Raw genomic sequence first — 19669 nt, 5'->3', positions numbered from 1 at the left:
TTAGATATGTCCAACAACATATTTGGATTTCATTTTGTTGTTGCCTTCTAATTCCAGATGACATATTTGTATTCTAGTTGCACCACAATTATGTAAATCTGGAAACTACCCAATGCATTCATCAAATATGGAATCCATTTATAAAAATACAAATATTTGATTAATCTGTTACTGCAGCTATACATACATCCATAATGGAGCTAAACTTAATAAACATCAGTTCAATAACCCACCACAGTTGGCATGATCAACAAATGAAACCCAAAAAACACTGATATCTCATACTATTAATCATGTTTGGTGAAGGCAGATTTAGGTGGTGCATCAGTCTCTTCAACAGCTGGTTTCGACACTGTTTTTTTTTTTTACCTCTTTTCATTTGCAGTGCCTTCATCCTTAGTGCTATTACTTTAGCTTTGGCTGTGTTGTTAGACCGGGGAGCCTGAAAGAAACAGATCAATAGTTAGCAGTATGTATCAATAAATGGTTGAAAACACACAAAAGTTAAGGAACTTAACAGCCACATCAACTCACCAAGTAAACAAATATCAAGAAAAGAAACACAATCCAGACAATAGAAGCCAGTCACCAAAAAGAAACTGAACGCAAGACCAAGTTCTTGCCTTTTAACTTCAAACAAACTCTCCTCTCTCCTTCTCTCTCGTTTTTAATCCCCTCCGGAAAAAAAGTATTCTTCTTCCCTCTTCCTATTCTTTCTTCTTTTCTTTCTTTCTCCTCTTCTCTCTGTCATCGACTTTCCCATCTGCTCCTCTCTTTCTTTCTGACTTTCCTCTTTCTTTCTTTCCCTTGTTACTCTTTCTTTCTCCACCTCCCTCTATTTCCTTCTTTCTCATCACTTTGCCGACCCATCTTTCATTTCTTTCTTTTTTCTCTTTTTTTTTTCTTTTTCTTTCTTCTTCCTAGCCACCAAAAACTGAACTTCTCCTTTTCAAATAAAAGCCCACACCCCAAAACAAACAAAAAAAGAGAAATAAACTTAATATCTAATAATCTAAGTAATTGACAAACTGAAAGACAAAACCAACGAACCAAGTAAAACAATAGCACCTAACTAAATAAGTAAAAGAAATAAACCTTTAACAAGGCTTATGAAAATGTAAACCCAAACACAAAAGAAGAGATATTTAAATTGGATGAGGGATATCACAAAAACTGTGAGTTAGACTAGCAACATGGCATTTTTTTTTAATAGACTAGCAACTAAATCCATATCCTTGCAATCATCCACAGGGAAGTCATGACTCAAACACACTACTCAGCTCTATCAACTGCAGTAAAAGTGCAGTATCATAACTATAGAGTAGAAGTTAACTAGAAAACCCAAAATAGTTTTACAAGATTTACATGGCTAATAAATCATAGTAACAACAACTAAACACCATCAGTTCTAACTTGAAGTCACAACCAATTGGAATTCAACTTTTCCACCAACATCAAATCAATAAAGAGCCAACATAAGACTCAAAAGTCCTCTGACCTTACAAATATAATCACAACACTAAGCTTTTTGCAATAAAATCTAAACCCCGTAAGAATTGAGGGAAAAGAAACAAACATTCCCTTAATCACTTAATTACCGAACTCAAGAACTGTCACACCAACCTAATTTAAAGGCTAAAATAAATTGAAGAACACTTCTAACAAGTATAATATCCAAAACTAATCCCAAAACAGTTCACATCAGTTCCAAGTACAAAAGAAAATAGAGGATTAATACAATACATTTGATAGGCATCGTAGAACCAAAAACACCCAATTTCTAACACTAAAGTGTCAGAAGGAAACAGAACAAACTTTACGGAGCAATTACTTACCCTTACTCCCATTCTCCTTCATTCATCTCTTTCTTCTTCTTCTTCTAGCACCCAAATCGAAACTCACACCATTCTATAGCTTTACTCTCTACACACCTCACTGCTCCCCAGAACAAGAAAAACCAAACAAAGAAAGCCAGACAATTAAACACAGAGAACACAAAGATATAGCAGCACAAAATAAATGAAAATAACAAAGCTTTAATCACCTAGAACAAAGAAAATTAGTTTGACTTGAAAGCAAGAAACAATGGAAAAAAATTAAATGAAGAACATCAAACACCAAACCTGAAAACACACCACAGAGCAAACCAAGTACAATTTAACAAAAATGTGTAAACTATAAATAAGGACCAAAACAGGCATCAAAAAGCAATGAACAACATTTACATGGAAAAACTTTTGCACTTCTCAAATATAAAGAACAACCATGAACCATCTTCTCGCAATGTTCCTAGTTTCACACCAAAACCTCCCAAATTCTAAATCTGCAGTACCTGAAAAAATAAAAAATATATATAGAATAAGCATAACTAAAAACACCAAGTTAATTAAGATCAGATTTTAATGTTGTAGAGAGAGTTAAACAGCAAGTAAGATTGATTTGAGTTCCATATAATTTCAGGTTGCCTTAAAGTAATCCACAAAATCTGATGCATCAACAAAATCTTCCATGAAATCCACAAACAAACCATCTGTTCCTCGTCGTTGACATATGTCATCTACTGCCTGATGAAGCCTTCTCGATATTGTAGCTCGCATCTCATCGTCCAAACATTTCTTTACCAAGTTTTTATGCCATGCATGACGAACCCGCCAGAAGCTTATCAGCACCGAGCACTGAAATACATCCCTGCGTTAAGTGAAAATAAAGGAATTCCATCAGCTTCAACTCATCAATTGAAACAAGAAAAAGAAATACAGCTCCAGATTATTTCAAGTAGTTGCCTGTATTGCCACTGACCCAAACCCCAAAAGGAAACCTCATTAAATAAAGAAAGAATATTTTTCAGCTTTCAACTTTGATATTAAACATCCTTTTACAGGGCTATATATCTTATCAATCTTAAATCATTCATTGTCAAAACCATATGCACTAAGCACATAATCCTGGTGTATCAACTAAATTTCAGATGTAGAGTCACTCACTTCTCAAGCAGAAACTTATGATATATGTTAACTGATCATAAGCCATCTCCTTAATACTGGTATTTCATGCAACATATGATACACTAAAAGTACTTATTAAACATTTTTCTATCCAAAATCAATGGATGCATCGATTAATTTGCTGATGGAAAAAAAAAAAACACATTGTACCTTCCACGCCAAATAAAATAAATAAACAAATGAAGAATCAGCCTATGAAGCTCGCATTTAGGTTGGTGTGTGTGTGTGTATCCCAGAGATATCAAAGATACCATACGTACCATTCTTTGCCTTCTTTCCAACCGTTGCTTCTCCGCATTCGCCTTTTCATATTCTCCATTCTCCAGGTGCCGCTGGTCTGGCCTGAGTCTGGAATCCGTGGGTGGGAGCTTCTCCTTAATCCGTGATCAAATACCCAGGATCAGACAAAGCTATAAGAAACAATTAGAGATCTTCAACAAATCCATGGACCTATGTGGATAATATATACGTGCAATTAATCCAATAATTATCATGAAGAATGGCGCACAATATAGACCAACAGATGTGTGAGTTTCTCAGAGTCATCAGACGAATAAAGTAGTGAGCTTGTGTCAACATTTTCTATGCCTTGGCATAGAAACTACAGATGTCAGAACAGGTTTATAAATAAAAATTAACCACTAACCTGGTGAGGATTTCGGTCAAGAATGGATTGCTCTTTGAACTTCAGTTTGCATGAATACTCACGATTACCCCGTATGTGCATTGTACCATGGTGGTCACAATAAAGTTTACCGAGAATGAGATTATATATATTTGTTGTGACCTATCAAATGGCATGAAAATATTTAGCATGACTGGAACATATATAAAGAAAATAAATAAACAAATACAAAAGATAAACCAAAAATTCGAATGAGGAGTCAGTATAAAGGGAAACATAATCACACAGTAATCCCACCTTGCTCCACTGGAAAATTTCACCATCATCAAACTCCACGCTTAGAACTCCAACAGGGTCAAGCTGAATTGATCGCCCCCAAAATTTTGACCGGAGATTGCTGTCAGCCCAGAACTTCCACCCTCTACCTTCACAGTGGCAAGCAATGAGTGTTGGGTGGTGACTGACCTCTTCCTCAATTCCATTGCTAAATTAAGGATTTCTAAAGTACAAGTATAGGAAACATAATGAAGCACATCACCCTTACCTCCCTTGCGGCTAAATCCCTCGCTTCTAGGTTTTCCTTCTCCAAAACTGTATTTCCTTTGTTTCCTACAATTACAACGCGAAAACTATTTCAGGACTCACAACGTAGAAGCAAGGAAGAAGAATTAATGACTAAGTGGATATATGGATTAGAAAACCAACAAGAGTAATCGATTGATTCAATTCAAAGCCCATCAAAAGTTCAAAACCAACTACATAGATGAATCAATTGATTCAATTCCCATTCACAGAGGCCAAAACAGATGCAATTCAATTAATCAACTAATTCAATTCCCATCCAAAATAGATACAGAGGCCAAATATCATCATCTCAAAACAATGCAGTAAGCAAAGTCCAAAACAGCTCCAACAATCATGAATCAGAAACACCACAGTCCAAAATCCAAAACTTGACTATGAGATACACAACTACAATTCAATTAAGTTTATAACATTCACCGAGCTTGCAGAATGCTAGAATCACTTCAATTATGACTCAAATCAGTGAAATCACTCAATGCCCAGCAACTTAACAAGACTCACCGAGCTTGCAGAAACACCGAATCCAAAACCCAGAAATCGAGCTTGAAGAATCACCACTTGAACCCAGAAATCGAGCTTGAAGAATGAAGAATCACCAAGCTTCGAGGTTGAAGAATCACCGAGCTTGAAGCCTTGAACCCAGAAATCCAACCCAAAATCAAACCCAGAAAGCCCTGAAAAGTGTGAACCCAGAAATTGTGAGATTGTGAGACTAAAACCTAGAAATTCGATTAAGAGTAAAACCCAGAAAGACTGAGAATCGAGTTTACCTGCGAGCTGGAGAGCTAAAGAGCTGGCCGGAGAGGGACTGAAAATCGAGTCAATCGACTGATCGAGAAAGAGCCTGTCGGATAGAGAGAGAGCGACTGGCCGACGGAGTGTGCAGAAAAGAGAGAGAGAGCGACGGAGCGACAAAACCCAGAAGAGAGAGCGACGGAGCCTTTCACGTTTTGATTTTCAACCCAGAAAATAGGGTTCTCTCACCTCTCTTCGCGTTTTGGTTAAGAGAAAAAAAAAAAAAAGCGCCCAAAACCCAGGCCGACTTTATCCCCAGCGCCCAGCTCGCTCGACTAAGGGGAAATCGGAACGGAACTGATGCGCCTAGCGCCTAGGCGGCCGCCTTAGGCCGATTTTTAGAACCCTGGGAGAGATTAGTTTTGGGTAAGGATTCTTAGATTTGAGAGATGGCCGATTTTTGAGAGGTATAGATGGCTAAGTTTTCCTCCAGATGCTGTGAGCTTCGAGTTTCTGGTTGCTAAGAGAGTTTTAGACAGAGGTAATGTTTGTGGGAATGAAAAACACGAAGCTAGGTTTTGGTTATGTCAAAAGAGACTTAAAATAAAAAGAAGTCAACCTCACTTTATTCAAACAACAGAATTTCTTGGCTCTGTTGTCTGAATAGTTTTCCATTGACTAGTTACCGATAGGGTTTGGGCATTTGGGAGGGAAAATACTTAATTTTGTTGGAGGGAAATCTAAACTTTCTGCTAAGAAAATTTTCATCTTTTCAGACGACATTTAAGTGTCGTCTGAATCTGACCATATCTTCAAAATGAAACAAGCATGGTTTTTCATTATATTCAGACAACACATTTAATTTATGTGTCGTCTGAGTTTAGTCTGAAACACTCAGACGACAGAAAATGACCATTCTGTCGTCTGAACTCTGTTGTCTGATAGCTTTTTTGGCATAGTGGTAGTTTGCGATTGTTGTGCTGTGAGAATAAGCACTTCTGAACTTGCTGTGAGAAGAAGCAGCTACGTGTTTGGTAAACTGTTTTTAAAAGTGTTGTGAGACCGAAAAGCAATTTCTAAGTGTTTGGTAAGTTGCAAGGCAAAAGTACTTTAACTGGGTATATATAATTACCAAAATGCTCATATATGCTAAGATATGCTACTAAAATACATAATTTTGTTTTTTGATTATGTAACCATACCAAATAAAAAAAATTCTCATGTATTATCCTTGTACCCTTGCTTGGACAGAATAAAAGATTTCCTTTAAACCCTTAAATATGCATTTTACGTTTTACACAGAAAAATCTTATAAACCATTAAAAAGATTTCTCATGTATTAACCGTGTTTTCCACAAAAGCAGCTCCAAAAGCTATGATTTGGTTGCTTCTCATAATCAGCTTCGGGAGAAGCTATTTGGACCAAAAGCAACTTCTAGGGAACTTTACCAAACACCATACTGTAAGCCTAAAAGCAGAAGCAGCCCCAAAATCAATCCCAAATATTGTAAGCCCAAAAGCAGAAGCAGCCCAAAAATCAATCCCAAAAGCAGAAGTAGCCCCAAAACCATTAGTGATGATAATGGTTTTGACAAGAACTCCAAAGGGCCTTGAAGCAGGCAAGTGCTGAGATCCTTCACTCCTTCACCCTTTTTTTTTTATAACAATCTTTCTTTTTGATTGGCATTGCTTTTCGAAAAGATAATTGGTTTTACTGCTTTCCCTGTCTTCCTATTGAAGCAAGTGGTACATTAGCTCAAATATATGCTTGCAAAATATATCAGGTAATGAATAAGAATATGGGCATCTTTTCTATTGAAAACTAATTCCTCTTCTTCAGGACATGAACTTCAACATCACCTATCAACATGAACAAGAAAAAGTGGATAATATGTGTGACCAAAATCACGACCTACATGATGACATAAGGCTGCTGAGAATAACCTCCAGCATTAGACATTTGGAGTATAAGTATATGATATTTACAAATTAAATTAAGGCCTATAAACTTCAGCATCACTAAACGACATTAGCACCTACTGTACAACTTATAGCACCCAGTAATTGTGCTCCAGTTATTTCATATATGTTTTTTTTTTTTCTTGAAAGTGATTATGTGCAGACTACTAGACTTCCTACATGCATGTCAGAATAGATAGTTATGACTCACATGTCAGTGGAAGTAGATGCTTCTGGCTTATCTGCTAGACTTCGTGATGATAATGGTTTTGACTCCACAGGGTTAGCTTCAAGGCAAGTGCTGAAATCCTTCACTCCTTCTTCACCCTTTTTTTTCCATAACAATCTTTCTTTTTGATTGGCATTGCTTTTTGAAAAGATAATTGGTTTTACTGCTTTCCCTGTCTTCCTATTAAAGCAAATGGTACATTAGCTCAAATATATGCTTGTAAAATATATCAGGTAATGAATAAGAATATGGCCATCTTTTCTATATATTGAAAACTAATTCCTCTTCTTCAGGACATGAACTTCAACATCACCTATCGACATTAACACAAGTGAAAGTGGATAATGCATGTGTACCAAAATCGCGACTTACATGATGAAATGAGGCTGCTGAGAATAACCTCCAGCATTACACATTTGGCATTTAAGTATATGATTTTTACAATTTAAATTAAGGCCTATAAACTTCAGCATCACTAAACGACATGAGCACCTACATTACAACTTATAGCACCCAGTAATTGTGCTCCAGTCATTTCGTATATGTTTATTTCATTATGTGCCGACTACTAGACTTCCCACATGCATGTCAAAATAGATAATTATGACTCACATTTCAGTGGAAGTAGATGCTTTTGGCTTATCTGCAAGACTTAGTGATGATAATGGTTTTGACAAGAACTCAGGGTTAGCTTCAAGGCAAGTGTAGAAATCCTTCACTCCTTCTTCAGCCTTTCTTTTCCATAACAGTCGTTCTTTTTTATTGACATAAAGCATAATTGGTTTTACTGCTTTCGCTGTCTCCCTATTGAAGCAAGTGGTACATTAGCTCAAATATATGCTGGAAAATATATGAGGTAATGAATAAGAATATGGCCATCTTTTCTATTGAAAGCTAATTCCTCTTCTTCAGGACATGAACCTCAACATCACCTATCAACATGAACAAGAAAAAGTGGATAATATGTGTGACCAAAATCGCAACCTGCATGATGACATAAGGCTGCTGAGAATAACCTCCAGCTTTAGACAATTGGAGTTTAAGTATTTGATATTTACAAATTAAATTAAGGCCTATAAACTCCAGAATCACTAAACAACATGAGCACCTACAGCAAAGATGAGGAAAAGATTTCTTGCTCAGAATTATACATCCATTCTTCTACATGGTAGTTGATTCCTATTTGCCAAAACCAATTCAATATTTATAGCAAATAGAGTTGTGTATCATTTTGTTCAAATAGTTTAATTTTATTTGATTATTCAAAAACAATATGACTTCCAAAAAAAGTTGGAATATATGCTGACCCATATGTTGAAGTTGCTGTTTCTCGATTAGTTGTTATACTGAAAGCAGACAATGGTTTTGAAAGGAACTCCTCATGATCAGCTATAGGGAAATTGCTGAAAACCACCGGCCATCTCATTGGAACAACAGTATCCCTAAAGAAAATGATACATGATTTAAACAGAGGATAAAAAGTAGTATTAATAATCATATATGCTCCACCTATGCAATTGAAATTTCTCTGACCCAAATCGATGGAATAAAAGTTCCATGGACTAACAAATGTATGGAAAGAAAAAATTTGAAACATCACATACCTGTCAATGCATTTGTGACAAAATATCAAGACGCTTTGCTAGTTCTGGTATATGAGAAAATGGCAAAATATCCCAAAACTTCATAACTTGGAAGTAATGTGCATTCTCCTGGAGAATATCTACAGTCCAAATCAGATTCAACTTCCCTATGATTTTATACTTCTCTAACAGTTGAGCAGAAGTCCCATCATACACTAAAGTTCCTTTATCCTCAAGAGGTCGGCGCCATCCACTCGAAAGCTTGGTTAATAATGCAAGCGCTTCGCAAAGAATCACAGTGTCTTTAATTTTTTTTATGGAGTTCAAAAAGTCATGAATGAAACAAACCTATGTGGGAAAGAAAGAAGAAATAATTATATGTCGTGCAACTATTGATGAGGAATACACAGATGAGGAATATTTTAACTACTGAACAGCATACTGCATTTTATTAGAGAATACACAGATGAATTCCACTTAGCGATGTAACTCCCCATTAATCTATCCTGTTTACTTAATGATTTTCTCCCTCTTTTTAATAATGTTAATAGATGTTAATAGACCTATATATACACTCAATAAATGTCCAATTATTGTATGCTATGACAATGTCAAGTTTACAATAGGGAAAGATTCGGGAAAGTAGCAGCACACCTTCCAAACAGCATTTTTGAACAGCATAGAGTCGTTATTAAGCAGAGAATGAAGTTGGTCAAGCTCCAGCAGGGCAGCTGTAATAGCCTGAGCCAAGTTGCTGTCTTCATCAGCATTATAAAAACAGTTCCGTTTCTTGGCATCAAGGACTAGCTTCTTCCAAACAGAGTCACTAGCAATCAAAGTTGACTCATTCCCCAATATCCAAAGGCAATACCTATATAGAAAAAATTGCAGAAATCAGACATGTCTGAGATGCATCATATAGGATAACTACAAGGAAATTTTATAGATAGTACCTTGCACGTGTTAAGGCAACATTTGCTCTTTGCCGGTTCGACAAGAAACCAACTGACCCCTTCCCATTACATCGGACAGTAGACATAATTATCACATCTTCTTCACCACCTTGGAACCCATCAACAGATCGCACACTTACGGAGAATCCAGTATCAGAAGTTCCAGTATATTTTCTGAGTATCTCTTGAATTGCATAAACTTGAGCCTTGTATGGTGATATGACCCCAATACTAACTTTCTTCTTTGTTCCAAAGAATTCTGTAGCAAAAAAAAAAAAAAAAAAAAGTAATGTTGAAGGATATCGACATAATGTGTGCCTCTACAAACTAGGGTTTGTTGTAGAGTTGTAATAGGAGTAGTTATAGATTCCCTAATTATGTTTGGACTCTATTACCTTTACGGTACTTTGTAATTCCCTATATATAGGGCTCCTATTATCAATAATACACACAACTATTTCTACACAATTCTATTATCCTACAACACGTTATCAGCACGAGTTCTAACCCTAGCTTCAGAAAAGAAAAAAAAAAAAACCTAGAACTTCCTCTCTGCCGCCAACCCAAAACAAAACAAAAAAAAAAAAATCTCCATTCCGGCCTGCCTCAGCCTCACCTCATCTCATCTCACCTCACCGGCCGAACCTGCAAACCCAGCAGCCCAGCCCGGCCGGCCTCCTCCCCAGCGCCCCCGCGCCCAGACGCCTGCGGCTCAGCACACCAGCCTCACCCCAGCAGCCCACTGCAGCCCCTGCTGCCTGCACTGCTTCCTGCGCGCTGCTGCCTCCCTGCCAGCACACCACAGCCTCCCTGCCACTGCGCTGCTCCTGCTGCACGTCCCTGCCAGCCTACCGCGACCCCGCAGCCCGCTCAGCAGCCCTGCAGTACGCTGCGACCCCGAGCACCGCTAAGCAGCCCCGCAACCCCGAGCACCAGTACGCTGCTTCCCTGCACCCATACCACCAGCGAACTGCAGCAGCGACCCACTAGCAGCACCGCCTCCGATTTGCACCACCAGCAGCAGCCCAGTCCGCCTGCAGCCTAGGAGGAAGAAGAACGAACGAAAGAAAGAAGAAGAAGACCGAAAAAAAAAAAATAATAAAAAAAAGAGAAGGGCTGGGCCCGAAAAAAAAAAAAGAAAAAAAGGGAAAGGGTTGGGCCCGGAAAGAAAAAAAAAAAGGAGAAAGAAGAAAAAAAAAAGGGGAAGGGAGAAGGGCAGCCCACCAACTGCCATTTCCGACCAGATTCCAGCGATCTTATTTTAGCTACACGCCTGCATCAACACGCGCGTGTCTTCAAGCCAAGAACAATCACGTAAGTTTTTATAATTAAGGTTGCTGCTTTCTTGTATTTAAATTCCTTTTATTTTCTGCAAATATTGGAATATATGTTGCCAAATGAGTTTGATATTTAACAAAGCGGAATTGTGGGGATTCACGCTTAACGAACTAAGAGTGTTCATAATTAAACGAACTAAGAGTGTTCGTGTGAACTAAGAGCGTTCACAATGCTTGGACTAAGAGCGTCCGTAAGCATCAAATTGTGACCATATTAAAACATCATTGTTTGGTCTAATCCAAAAGAGATTCTTGGAAATTGATTTCTTGGTAGCATAGCTCGGAAATCTTATTATTTAGTTTTCGTGGAAGTTTAGCTCCGAAACTAATATATTTTCTCTTCTTATTTTCAGGATGTCGAATGAACCTAGACTCGACTTTCCCATGCTTGACTCAACAGGCTCAGATTACCACAGTTGGGTAACCGATGTTGAGAACCATCTCACTTCAAAGGGAATATTACCCATAATCCAGGCACCTAACCCGGATCTTGTGTTCATCAGAACATCTGCAAAGAATGCTCAAGCAGTTATCTTGATGCGACGTCATATGGACAAAGCACTCAGATTGGAGTATATGTCGATCAAGGATGCAAGAGAGCTATGGGTAGCGCTAGAAGAGCGTTTTGGCAATGTCCAAGATTCCCTCCTCCCTGACTTGAAAGTTCAATGGAACAATCTGCGCTTTGCTGACTTCAAGTCTGTTGCTGAATATAATTCAGAGGCTCTTCGCTTACAATCCATGTTGCGATTCTGTGGACAACCTGTCACAGAGCAAGAGCTAATTGAGAAAACTCTCTCCACCTTCCCCGTCTCAGCCATTGTGGTATCAAAGCAATACCGTACTGAGGTTAATGCTGGACGGATCACGAGGTTTCATCAGCTTATCAATATCATATCTGTAGCTGAGAAACATGATAACATACTCGTGAGAAATTATAATTCAAGGCCCATTGGAACTAAGAGCGTTCATGAGGCGAATTATAATGCACCCAAAAGAGGGCGCAAGGAGCGAAACCCTAATGAGGGACATGAAGGACGTATGGGTCCATATAACCGCCCTAATAAGGAAGGAAACCGCAAGTTTGGTGCGGATACACGTGGTGGCAATGTCACACGTGGGGGAGATGGTCGTGGTCGTGGTCATGGTGGTTGCGCCATGGCTCGTGGTGGAGGTACCATGGGTCGTGGTGGTGGCACCAACCCTCCTAGGGAACGCCCACAACGTGCACAACGTGCACCTCAATTAAAGGGAGGCAACCGCAATGATGAGTGTCATCGATGTGGATCAATTGAGCATTGGTTCAAGCAATGCAAGGCAAGTGAGGAACTAGCTGCAAGATACAGGGCATATAGGGACCTGAGAGAGCAAGAAGTGTACCTTGCAGAAGAAGAAGAAGATGGTGGAGATGTCAATCTCACCATAGAGGACTTCAAAGCTGAAGATGAAGTGCACATGGATGCAACAGACTTTGATTAGATTAGTCCTTTTTATTTTTCCAAGAACTTTTGTAATGGCAATTTGCCTTAGTCAATAAATGACAATTGTATTAACTCTTTCTTATGTGGCGGACCCAATAAAATGTGATGTCTAGGAAAGTCATTGAGATTATTGGTACTTAAGAGAGCCTCGCTCCACCAACATCTCTCTCTACTTCCCTGGTCATATTTGATTGGAGTTACCAAACGGATAGAGTGACTACAATGTGTCTTACTTTGATTTTATTTTGGATTAGACTTTGGAAACTTTGATGTAATCATTGGCTATTAATAAAGTGTCAATTCTTTTACTTAATGTCTTGGACATACATTAATTCGAACTTTATTATATAAGAGCCAATGTTTTTCATGTGGAAACACATTATGAGAATGGACAGAGTTCCTTTGCATCACCTCTAATGACTACGAACGTAAACGAGTATTAGAGAAACTTATGTGTCGCTCTAGTGGGTTGTATGCAACCACTATTTGAGTTATTGAATCCAACTATGTCATGAGAGACGACTTATGGGATTTTGGCACATATAGGCTTTGACATGATGATCCGTGTATTAAAGACTTTACACAGACATCCATTTTCAGAACGAAGAAAAGTAAGAACCAAGAATTGGTTCGAGGAGCTGCACATGCGCCTCATGGCGTCATGATTGTGCAAAGACAGGCCATACATGGCCAGTGCCGCCTACCCCCTGCGGCAAATACATGGCATTGACGCCATAAACTCCTCTCTCTACTTCTCAAGTCTATTGTGACATTATGGCTTAACCAAAACCTTCATTGGTTGATTATAAAGCCCATGTTTCGTTCTGTAAAGCCTGTTATTTAGGATTGAGACCATCCTATGCAAAGGAGATTGAGGAAATAATTCCATTCTTACAAAGAATCCAAGGGAATTCTATGGATTTGATCAACCAACTTGCGGACCATATAGATGTTTTATGGTGTTGGTTGATACGCAAACACGCTGGTCACGTGTTGTGCCATTATCCACTCGTAATGCTGCTTATACTACACTCCTAGCACATAACATATGGCTACGGGCTCACTACCCAGATCATCCCATTCAGTCAATTTGACCTGATAATGTTAGAGAGTTTACATCGACAGTTTTCGATGACTATTGCATATCATTGGGTATTGATATCAAGTATCATATTCCCATGTACACACCCAATTGATCTCGCGGAAAAGCCACCATTAAACGACTACAATGGTAGCCCGGACATTGGTAATGCGCACCAATATTTCCGCTTGGGTTATGCAATATCGCATGCAGCTATGCTAATTCGTCTACGACTCATAGCAGCCACTCAACTTTTATTTGCGTTACAGCTAGTGACTGGGTTCGAGTCTAATATCTCGTATTTATGCATATTTGAGTGTGCGATTCATGTGCCAATTGCGCCGCCACAGCGCATCAACATGAGTCATTGCAACGAATGCATATATATATATATATATATTTGTTGGACATGAGTCTCCAACTGTAAGTCCGCTATGTAGAACCCTTGACAGGCGATCTCTATTTCGCTGGATTTGCGAATTGTCACTTTGATGAGACAGTCTTCCCGTCGTTAGGGGGAGATTAGAACGTCAATGTTCAACAGGAACGACAGGAATTGTCGTGGTCTGTCCCCACTATGTCTCATCTTGATCCCCTAAAAGTGACGAGATCACATATACTTGCTGCAAACATGCCTGCAAGGATTGATGTCCCCACAAGAGGACATGGTGCCACCCAGAGAAGATGGGTACTGCACCACTACCATGGATGGTAATATGGTGACGCCACAAGGTGGCATAATGGCGTCATAGGCCATGGGTTCCGCTAGAGAGCGTAGGAGACCCATAGGTTCGATGGATTCTCTTCCTAAGAAGAGAGCGAGTTTGGCACAACTTGATCCATTGATCATTGATACTCAAAATCCATCTCATGAGAATATTTTGGATTGTGGTTATGTCCAAGAGACATCGTTGGGGGACGCCTCAATGTTAGAACCAATTCCTGAGAATATAGAGATCTCTACGAACTACACTAGTGTACATGAGGACGTGGAATTATTGAGACCAATGACATCGAACCTTACTCCGTTGAAGAATGCCAACGTAGAGAAAATTGGCCTAAATGGAAAGATGCGATCCAGGTTGAATTGGATTCACTAACGAAGAGGAAGGATTTCGGGCCTGAGATGCCAACACCTCCTAACATAAAACCTGTTGACATTAATAGGTCTTCGTTAGATAGCGTGATGAGAGAAAGAGATGGCAATCTCGCCTTATGGCGCAAGGTTTCTCACAACGCCCTGGAATCGACTACGAGAAGACATATTCTCTCGTAATGGATGTCATTGCACTCCACTACCTTGTCAGTTTGGTAGTTTCCAAATAACTGAACATGCAGCTTACGAATGTGGTCACTACGTATTTCTATGGGGATCTAGATACGGAATATAATGAAGGTTCTTGTGGACTTTGTTTACCCAAGTCAAGTGGCTCTAGACCACGGAGCGCATTTGCAACGAGGTTGAAATGCTCACTAAAATGACTACTTGATTGGGAAGGGATATGATGAACTATGCCCACGCGTTTCCATGACAAGTTCCGGATTTGCAATTGTCGCGGTTTATGTTGATAAACATAATTGGAACCCTTGTGAGTTAAGGAAAACCGCTGAACACCTGAAATCCGAGTTTGAGGGGAAGGACCTTGGGAGAACACGGTTTTGTATACCGTGTCAATAGATGCTTAGACATTTTTGATAAAGTCAAAGATGCACCATGGTCGTCCGTAGTCTTGGCCCTAAAATGGATCCGTTTCGTCCCAGGGATGATGACGAAGACGTGTTAATAGCAGGAATGCTTACTCATGTACAATAGGCGCATTATTGTACTTAGCACAATACAAGACCGGACACCTCAATTGTTATGAACTTGTTGGCTAGATGTAGCCATGCGCCAACGCAACGCCATTGGACTGGTATAAAAACAATCTTTCAATACTTGAGATGTACGATTGATATGGGCTTGTTCTATCCCTACAGAGAAAAGAGATGACGGAAGTGTGGGATCGGACCCCACAAGGCAAAATGCCACCTTCCGTGCTCCTCATCCCCTCCATCAAAATGACAACAAGCACTTCTAAATATTGAAGTGAACCATATCCAATCAGAGGATAATGTAGCGGACTTATTTACTAAGTCGTTACCAAAATCCACCTTCGAGAAACATGTGAAGAGCATCGGATTGAGAAAGTTATCCGAACTCCCATGATTGTAGCAATCAGGGGGAGATATTGACATCAGGGGGAGGCATGATGTCTACATGTTCGATCTCGAAGAGTGAAGGACGTGTTGTGCTCTTTTTGTCCTTCGACCAGGGTTATTTTTGTCCCACAGGGTTTTTGTTACCTGGCAAGGTTTTTAACGAGGCAACAATCAAAGCGTCATCACCAAGTTTGAGCGGCACAAGGGGGAGTGTTGAAGGATATCGACATAATGTGTGCCTCTACAAACTAGGGTTTGTTGTAGAGTTGTAATAGGAGTAGTTATAGATTCCCTAATTATGTTTGGACTCTATTACCTTTACGGTACTTTGTAATTCCCTATATATAGGGCTCCTATTATCAATAATACACACAACTATTTCTACACAATTCTATTATCCTACAACAAGTAAAACCCAGTTTTTAGGTCTTTGCAATGTATCACATTAATATAAGCATCGACCAACTTACTACAATAATTACCTTTATAAAGGCTTGCTACTATCCGAGAGACTACAGCAATCTCCACCATATTTTTCCTACTAAATCTGTGATCCAATTCTTCTTTTCCATTGGCTACATTTATGAAGGAATAGGATTGGTACATTTTTCCCTTGAGGAAGCACCTCTTATAGCTTTTTTCTTTGACATTTGGACCATCTACTATCTGGTTGTCGTAGAACTCCCTTTTTGGAAATAAACTGATGGATGGATGCATCCTGTACTGGCATTGAGTAGGTGCTTCTTGTGTCCCAACTTTATCAGCCTTCCAAACAAACTTCTTCATAAATCAGCATTTACTGCAATCTAGTAATTTACCACATTTATTAAGATGCTGTCAATGTAAACACCTATCATATTTTGAAAAGAATGGAAAATGCAAGGATAAACATAACCTCGCTTTTGACCATTGCAGGGAGTTGCCTCTCATCTCCTACAAGGATGGCATGGTGGAGACCAGATAGTTGTAAAGGAATTGCTGATTCACATTCTTTAAGCTGAGCAGCTTCATCAATGACCAACAATTCCAATGGTTTTGTTCCTGCTACAACATGCAATTTGGAAGAAGTTGATGCAGTACAGAATATTAAGCAAGAATTTTCTAGGCAGAAGTTCTTTAGTGCACATTCGTTAATAGGAACAGAGAATTCCATTGGAAGCGACTTTAGTGTGTTTGTACACGTTGTTCTCAACTGCATAAGGCAACCAACAATGCTTCCTGGAACTTTGGAATCTTTGAGGAATAACTCCAACCCTTCATTAGCAACACCAGTAGTATGCAATGAAGATTTAATAGACTTGAGCAAACCCAAAGCTCTGACCATGTCCTTCACCACTTTAAGTGAAATGCAAGAAGTTGGTAAGTGGGTGTACAAATCTACCATACAAATCTTCAGCTCCTGACTGATTGAATCAAATTCATTCTTTACAAATACCTCATATGTCAAAGGATATTCCTCATCTCCATTATGTTTTCGATTATCCTCATTTTTTTGTGCATTCTGTTTCTGCTTTTCAGCTCTCTTTTCCAAATACAAAGAATATTGTTCCTCAGGATCATCAAGTAAATGTATCATTGATTCTAACAAATGCTTCCACCCAGATAAAGGGACCAAACACTTGATGAGAATTTTAACACGATGATCAAGAGATATGTCACGAAGATCATCATTATTGTCAATCTTCATTCGCTTCTGTTACCAAAGAGAACTATATCTCCTAGTCCATACCTGCCATACTCGAGTGACTGGTTAACCAATCTCCGGAGTCTTGCTGCTACTTCTAGCACCACAATATTGGTGGGAGCACATGTGAGCGTTCTGCACTTTAACTGAAAGAGAGCAAAGAGTGTCAGACTCATTGTCTTCGTCTTGCCAGTACCAGGAGGACCCCATATTAATTTTACGGAATTCTGGTGATGGCATTGAGTCAAACTGATACAGTTCAAAACTGCAGCTTCTTGGGATTCATTTAGATTTTGAGAGCAAATTGTAGGCCATATAGCAGAAATGCCAGTATTGCATTTTTCTTTGGAGAAGCAAACTGAACAAGAATCCCCATCCTGTAAGGGAAAAAAAAAACAAAGATAAATATATTGGGAATGTGAAAAGTATAGGCAAATTAATTGTCGAGGGAAATATTAGATGAGTCTCCATATATAAATATATACATCTGAGTTGGGTTGCAGAACTTTGTTAGTGATATTTGTATTTCCCTCTGAGTTCAAAGCCTTCCATACACGGATATTTGTTGTCAAGTTCATAAGATAGACAGCAAAAAGTGTTTCTCTCTTGCTCTTATGCATGTCTGGTTCTCCATAGTTGATAAGCTTCGATGATAGTATTTTGAACTGGAGATCATCAGGATATTCATCAATATCATTTGCTTTATCAACATAAACGATTAGATAGAACCTTGGAGGCCTGTTCAAATCATCAATGCATTTTGGTCTAACATTAGTCAAGGCAATGATATCTCCAACCTGTGGCTCATACATCAGTCCTTTGTCATTCTCATCAGTTTCTGTATCTCTCTGATACGTTATATCATAAAACAAGTCACCAGGAGGTCCAGCTGAATCTTCGATTGTATGAATTTCACAAGTAGGTGCATGTGACAGAGTCAACATATTCGATAGTAAATCAGCATGAGTTTCCTCAACAAGTGGAGGAATGAATGATTTCCTGTAACTCGTCAATGACCCAAATGTCTCGGGGATCCTCTGCACCTGTTAAGTGAACAAAGGAAAGAAATAAATTGACCAAAAGATAAGCACTTCAAAGTTCAAAGTTCAAACTAATTCAGTCAATCCAATGCCACCACTAGTGGATTGACTCAAAATGCAGAGCCAATATTATTGGAAGGTGCTATCAATGCAGTCATGCAGAATCAATTTTACCTTACTATAAATACAGAGCCAATATAATGCATGCTAATAAACTTTTTTATTAGGGAGATCTGAAAAAATTACTTTGCAATATCAATATGACCTTTTCGGCAACCATTTTGATTGTACAGTTCAACCAAAAACTAACAGAAAGAGAGAAAAAAAAAATTAAAATTTTGACACATATTCTCCTTTACAATAATGAAAGCACACATTTCCGATACAGAACAAACAAAGAACTCAAATTTTAACCCAAGCTAGGATACCATGAAAGGAGGGAAAAGAATTAGCATTAGTATTTGTAGTTTCTCAGTAGTTGATGCTGAACAAGTTAAGACAGCTACTTTTCTTCTTGAGAACTGGGCCTTAAGCAAGAAGAAGTACTTGTAAATTGTAATAAAGACATGACGGAAATTACGCAGACAAACCTGGTTTCTGTAAAGGTTTTCATTGAGAACAACGCTTATAGACCAAGAGAATACCAAACCCACAAGGCTTCTTGTATCTGCAACTTGTTCCTGTTTCAGCTTACTATTCATCCCCATTAGTACTCTTTAGTCTCTTACTCAATGACTCACTTCTTGATCCTACTTGATCACGAAGACAAAACAAGATTGTCGCCCGCTCAATGAACCCTTTTCATTCAAGTCTTCAGGGGTTAAGATCAAGAAGGCATTGGAAGATGAAGAGAGCACGAAACTCCTTTTGCTTTTTCCATTTCGTACAGAGCGTGTAAAACAAAGAGACGCATATATATAGCAGAGAGAATAAAACGACAAAGGGTCAGCTTATTAAGCTTTTTTTTTTTTTTTTGATCAAATAGTTTATTCATTACCAGAAAACTTACTACAAATGTAGATGTGCATAAGGAAGCAAGAGTCCTGGGCCTAGAAGCTCAATAGACAAAAGCTTAATTAACCTACATCTTACAGAAAATAATAAACCGAGGCCCAAAAACCCAACAACAATCAAAACAACCCTAGATCTAAAACCACAAAGGACTCCCTCCAA

The 19669-nt window shown here is 38.8% G+C and overlaps 2 protein-coding genes, 1 long non-coding RNA gene and 1 pseudogene across 6 annotated transcripts; 1 reads left to right on the top strand and 3 right to left on the bottom strand.

The window, feature by feature from the left end:
• Positions 1–3031: 3031 nt before the first annotated feature.
• Positions 3032–4209, bottom strand: LOC133720077 (uncharacterized). Of its 4 annotated transcripts, XR_009851670.1 has the most exons (4): positions 4175–4209; positions 3928–4055; positions 3652–3792; positions 3032–3455 (listed from the first exon to the last, which is right to left on the bottom strand). It is a non-coding gene; the product is annotated as an uncharacterized LOC133720077 (long non-coding RNA). The 4 variants fall into 4 exon arrangements; XR_009851667.1 differs by lacking the exon at positions 4175–4209 and having other exon boundaries at positions 3928–4129; XR_009851669.1 differs by lacking the exon at positions 4175–4209 and having other exon boundaries at positions 3032–3379; positions 3928–4129.
• A 2084-nt stretch (positions 4210–6293) lies between these two features.
• On the bottom strand, positions 6294–8732 carry LOC133720469 (uncharacterized). Its single transcript, XM_062146797.1, has 4 exons — positions 8446–8732; positions 7751–7942; positions 7121–7318; positions 6294–6681 (listed from the first exon to the last, which is right to left on the bottom strand). The coding sequence occupies exons 1-4, from the start codon at positions 8634–8636 to the stop codon at positions 6609–6611; spliced, it is 654 nt and encodes a 217-aa protein (XP_062002781.1). The 5' UTR covers positions 8637–8732; the 3' UTR covers positions 6294–6608.
• Positions 8448–19368, bottom strand: LOC133720467 (uncharacterized ATP-dependent helicase C29A10.10c-like; annotated as a pseudogene).
• On the top strand, positions 10214–16161 carry LOC133720468 (uncharacterized). The gene is made up of 2 exons (XM_062146796.1): positions 10214–10988; positions 11365–16161. The coding sequence occupies exon 2, from the start codon at positions 11366–11368 to the stop codon at positions 12488–12490; it is 1125 nt and encodes a 374-aa protein (XP_062002780.1). The 5' UTR covers positions 10214–10988; position 11365; the 3' UTR covers positions 12491–16161.
• Positions 19369–19669: the final 301 nt, after the last annotated feature.

This window comes from Rosa rugosa, chromosome 7 (genome assembly GCF_958449725.1).
Source record: "Rosa rugosa chromosome 7, drRosRugo1.1, whole genome shotgun sequence".
Taxonomy (NCBI): domain Eukaryota; kingdom Viridiplantae; phylum Streptophyta; class Magnoliopsida; order Rosales; family Rosaceae; genus Rosa; species Rosa rugosa.
This window is presented reverse-complemented; position numbering and strand designations above follow the sequence as displayed.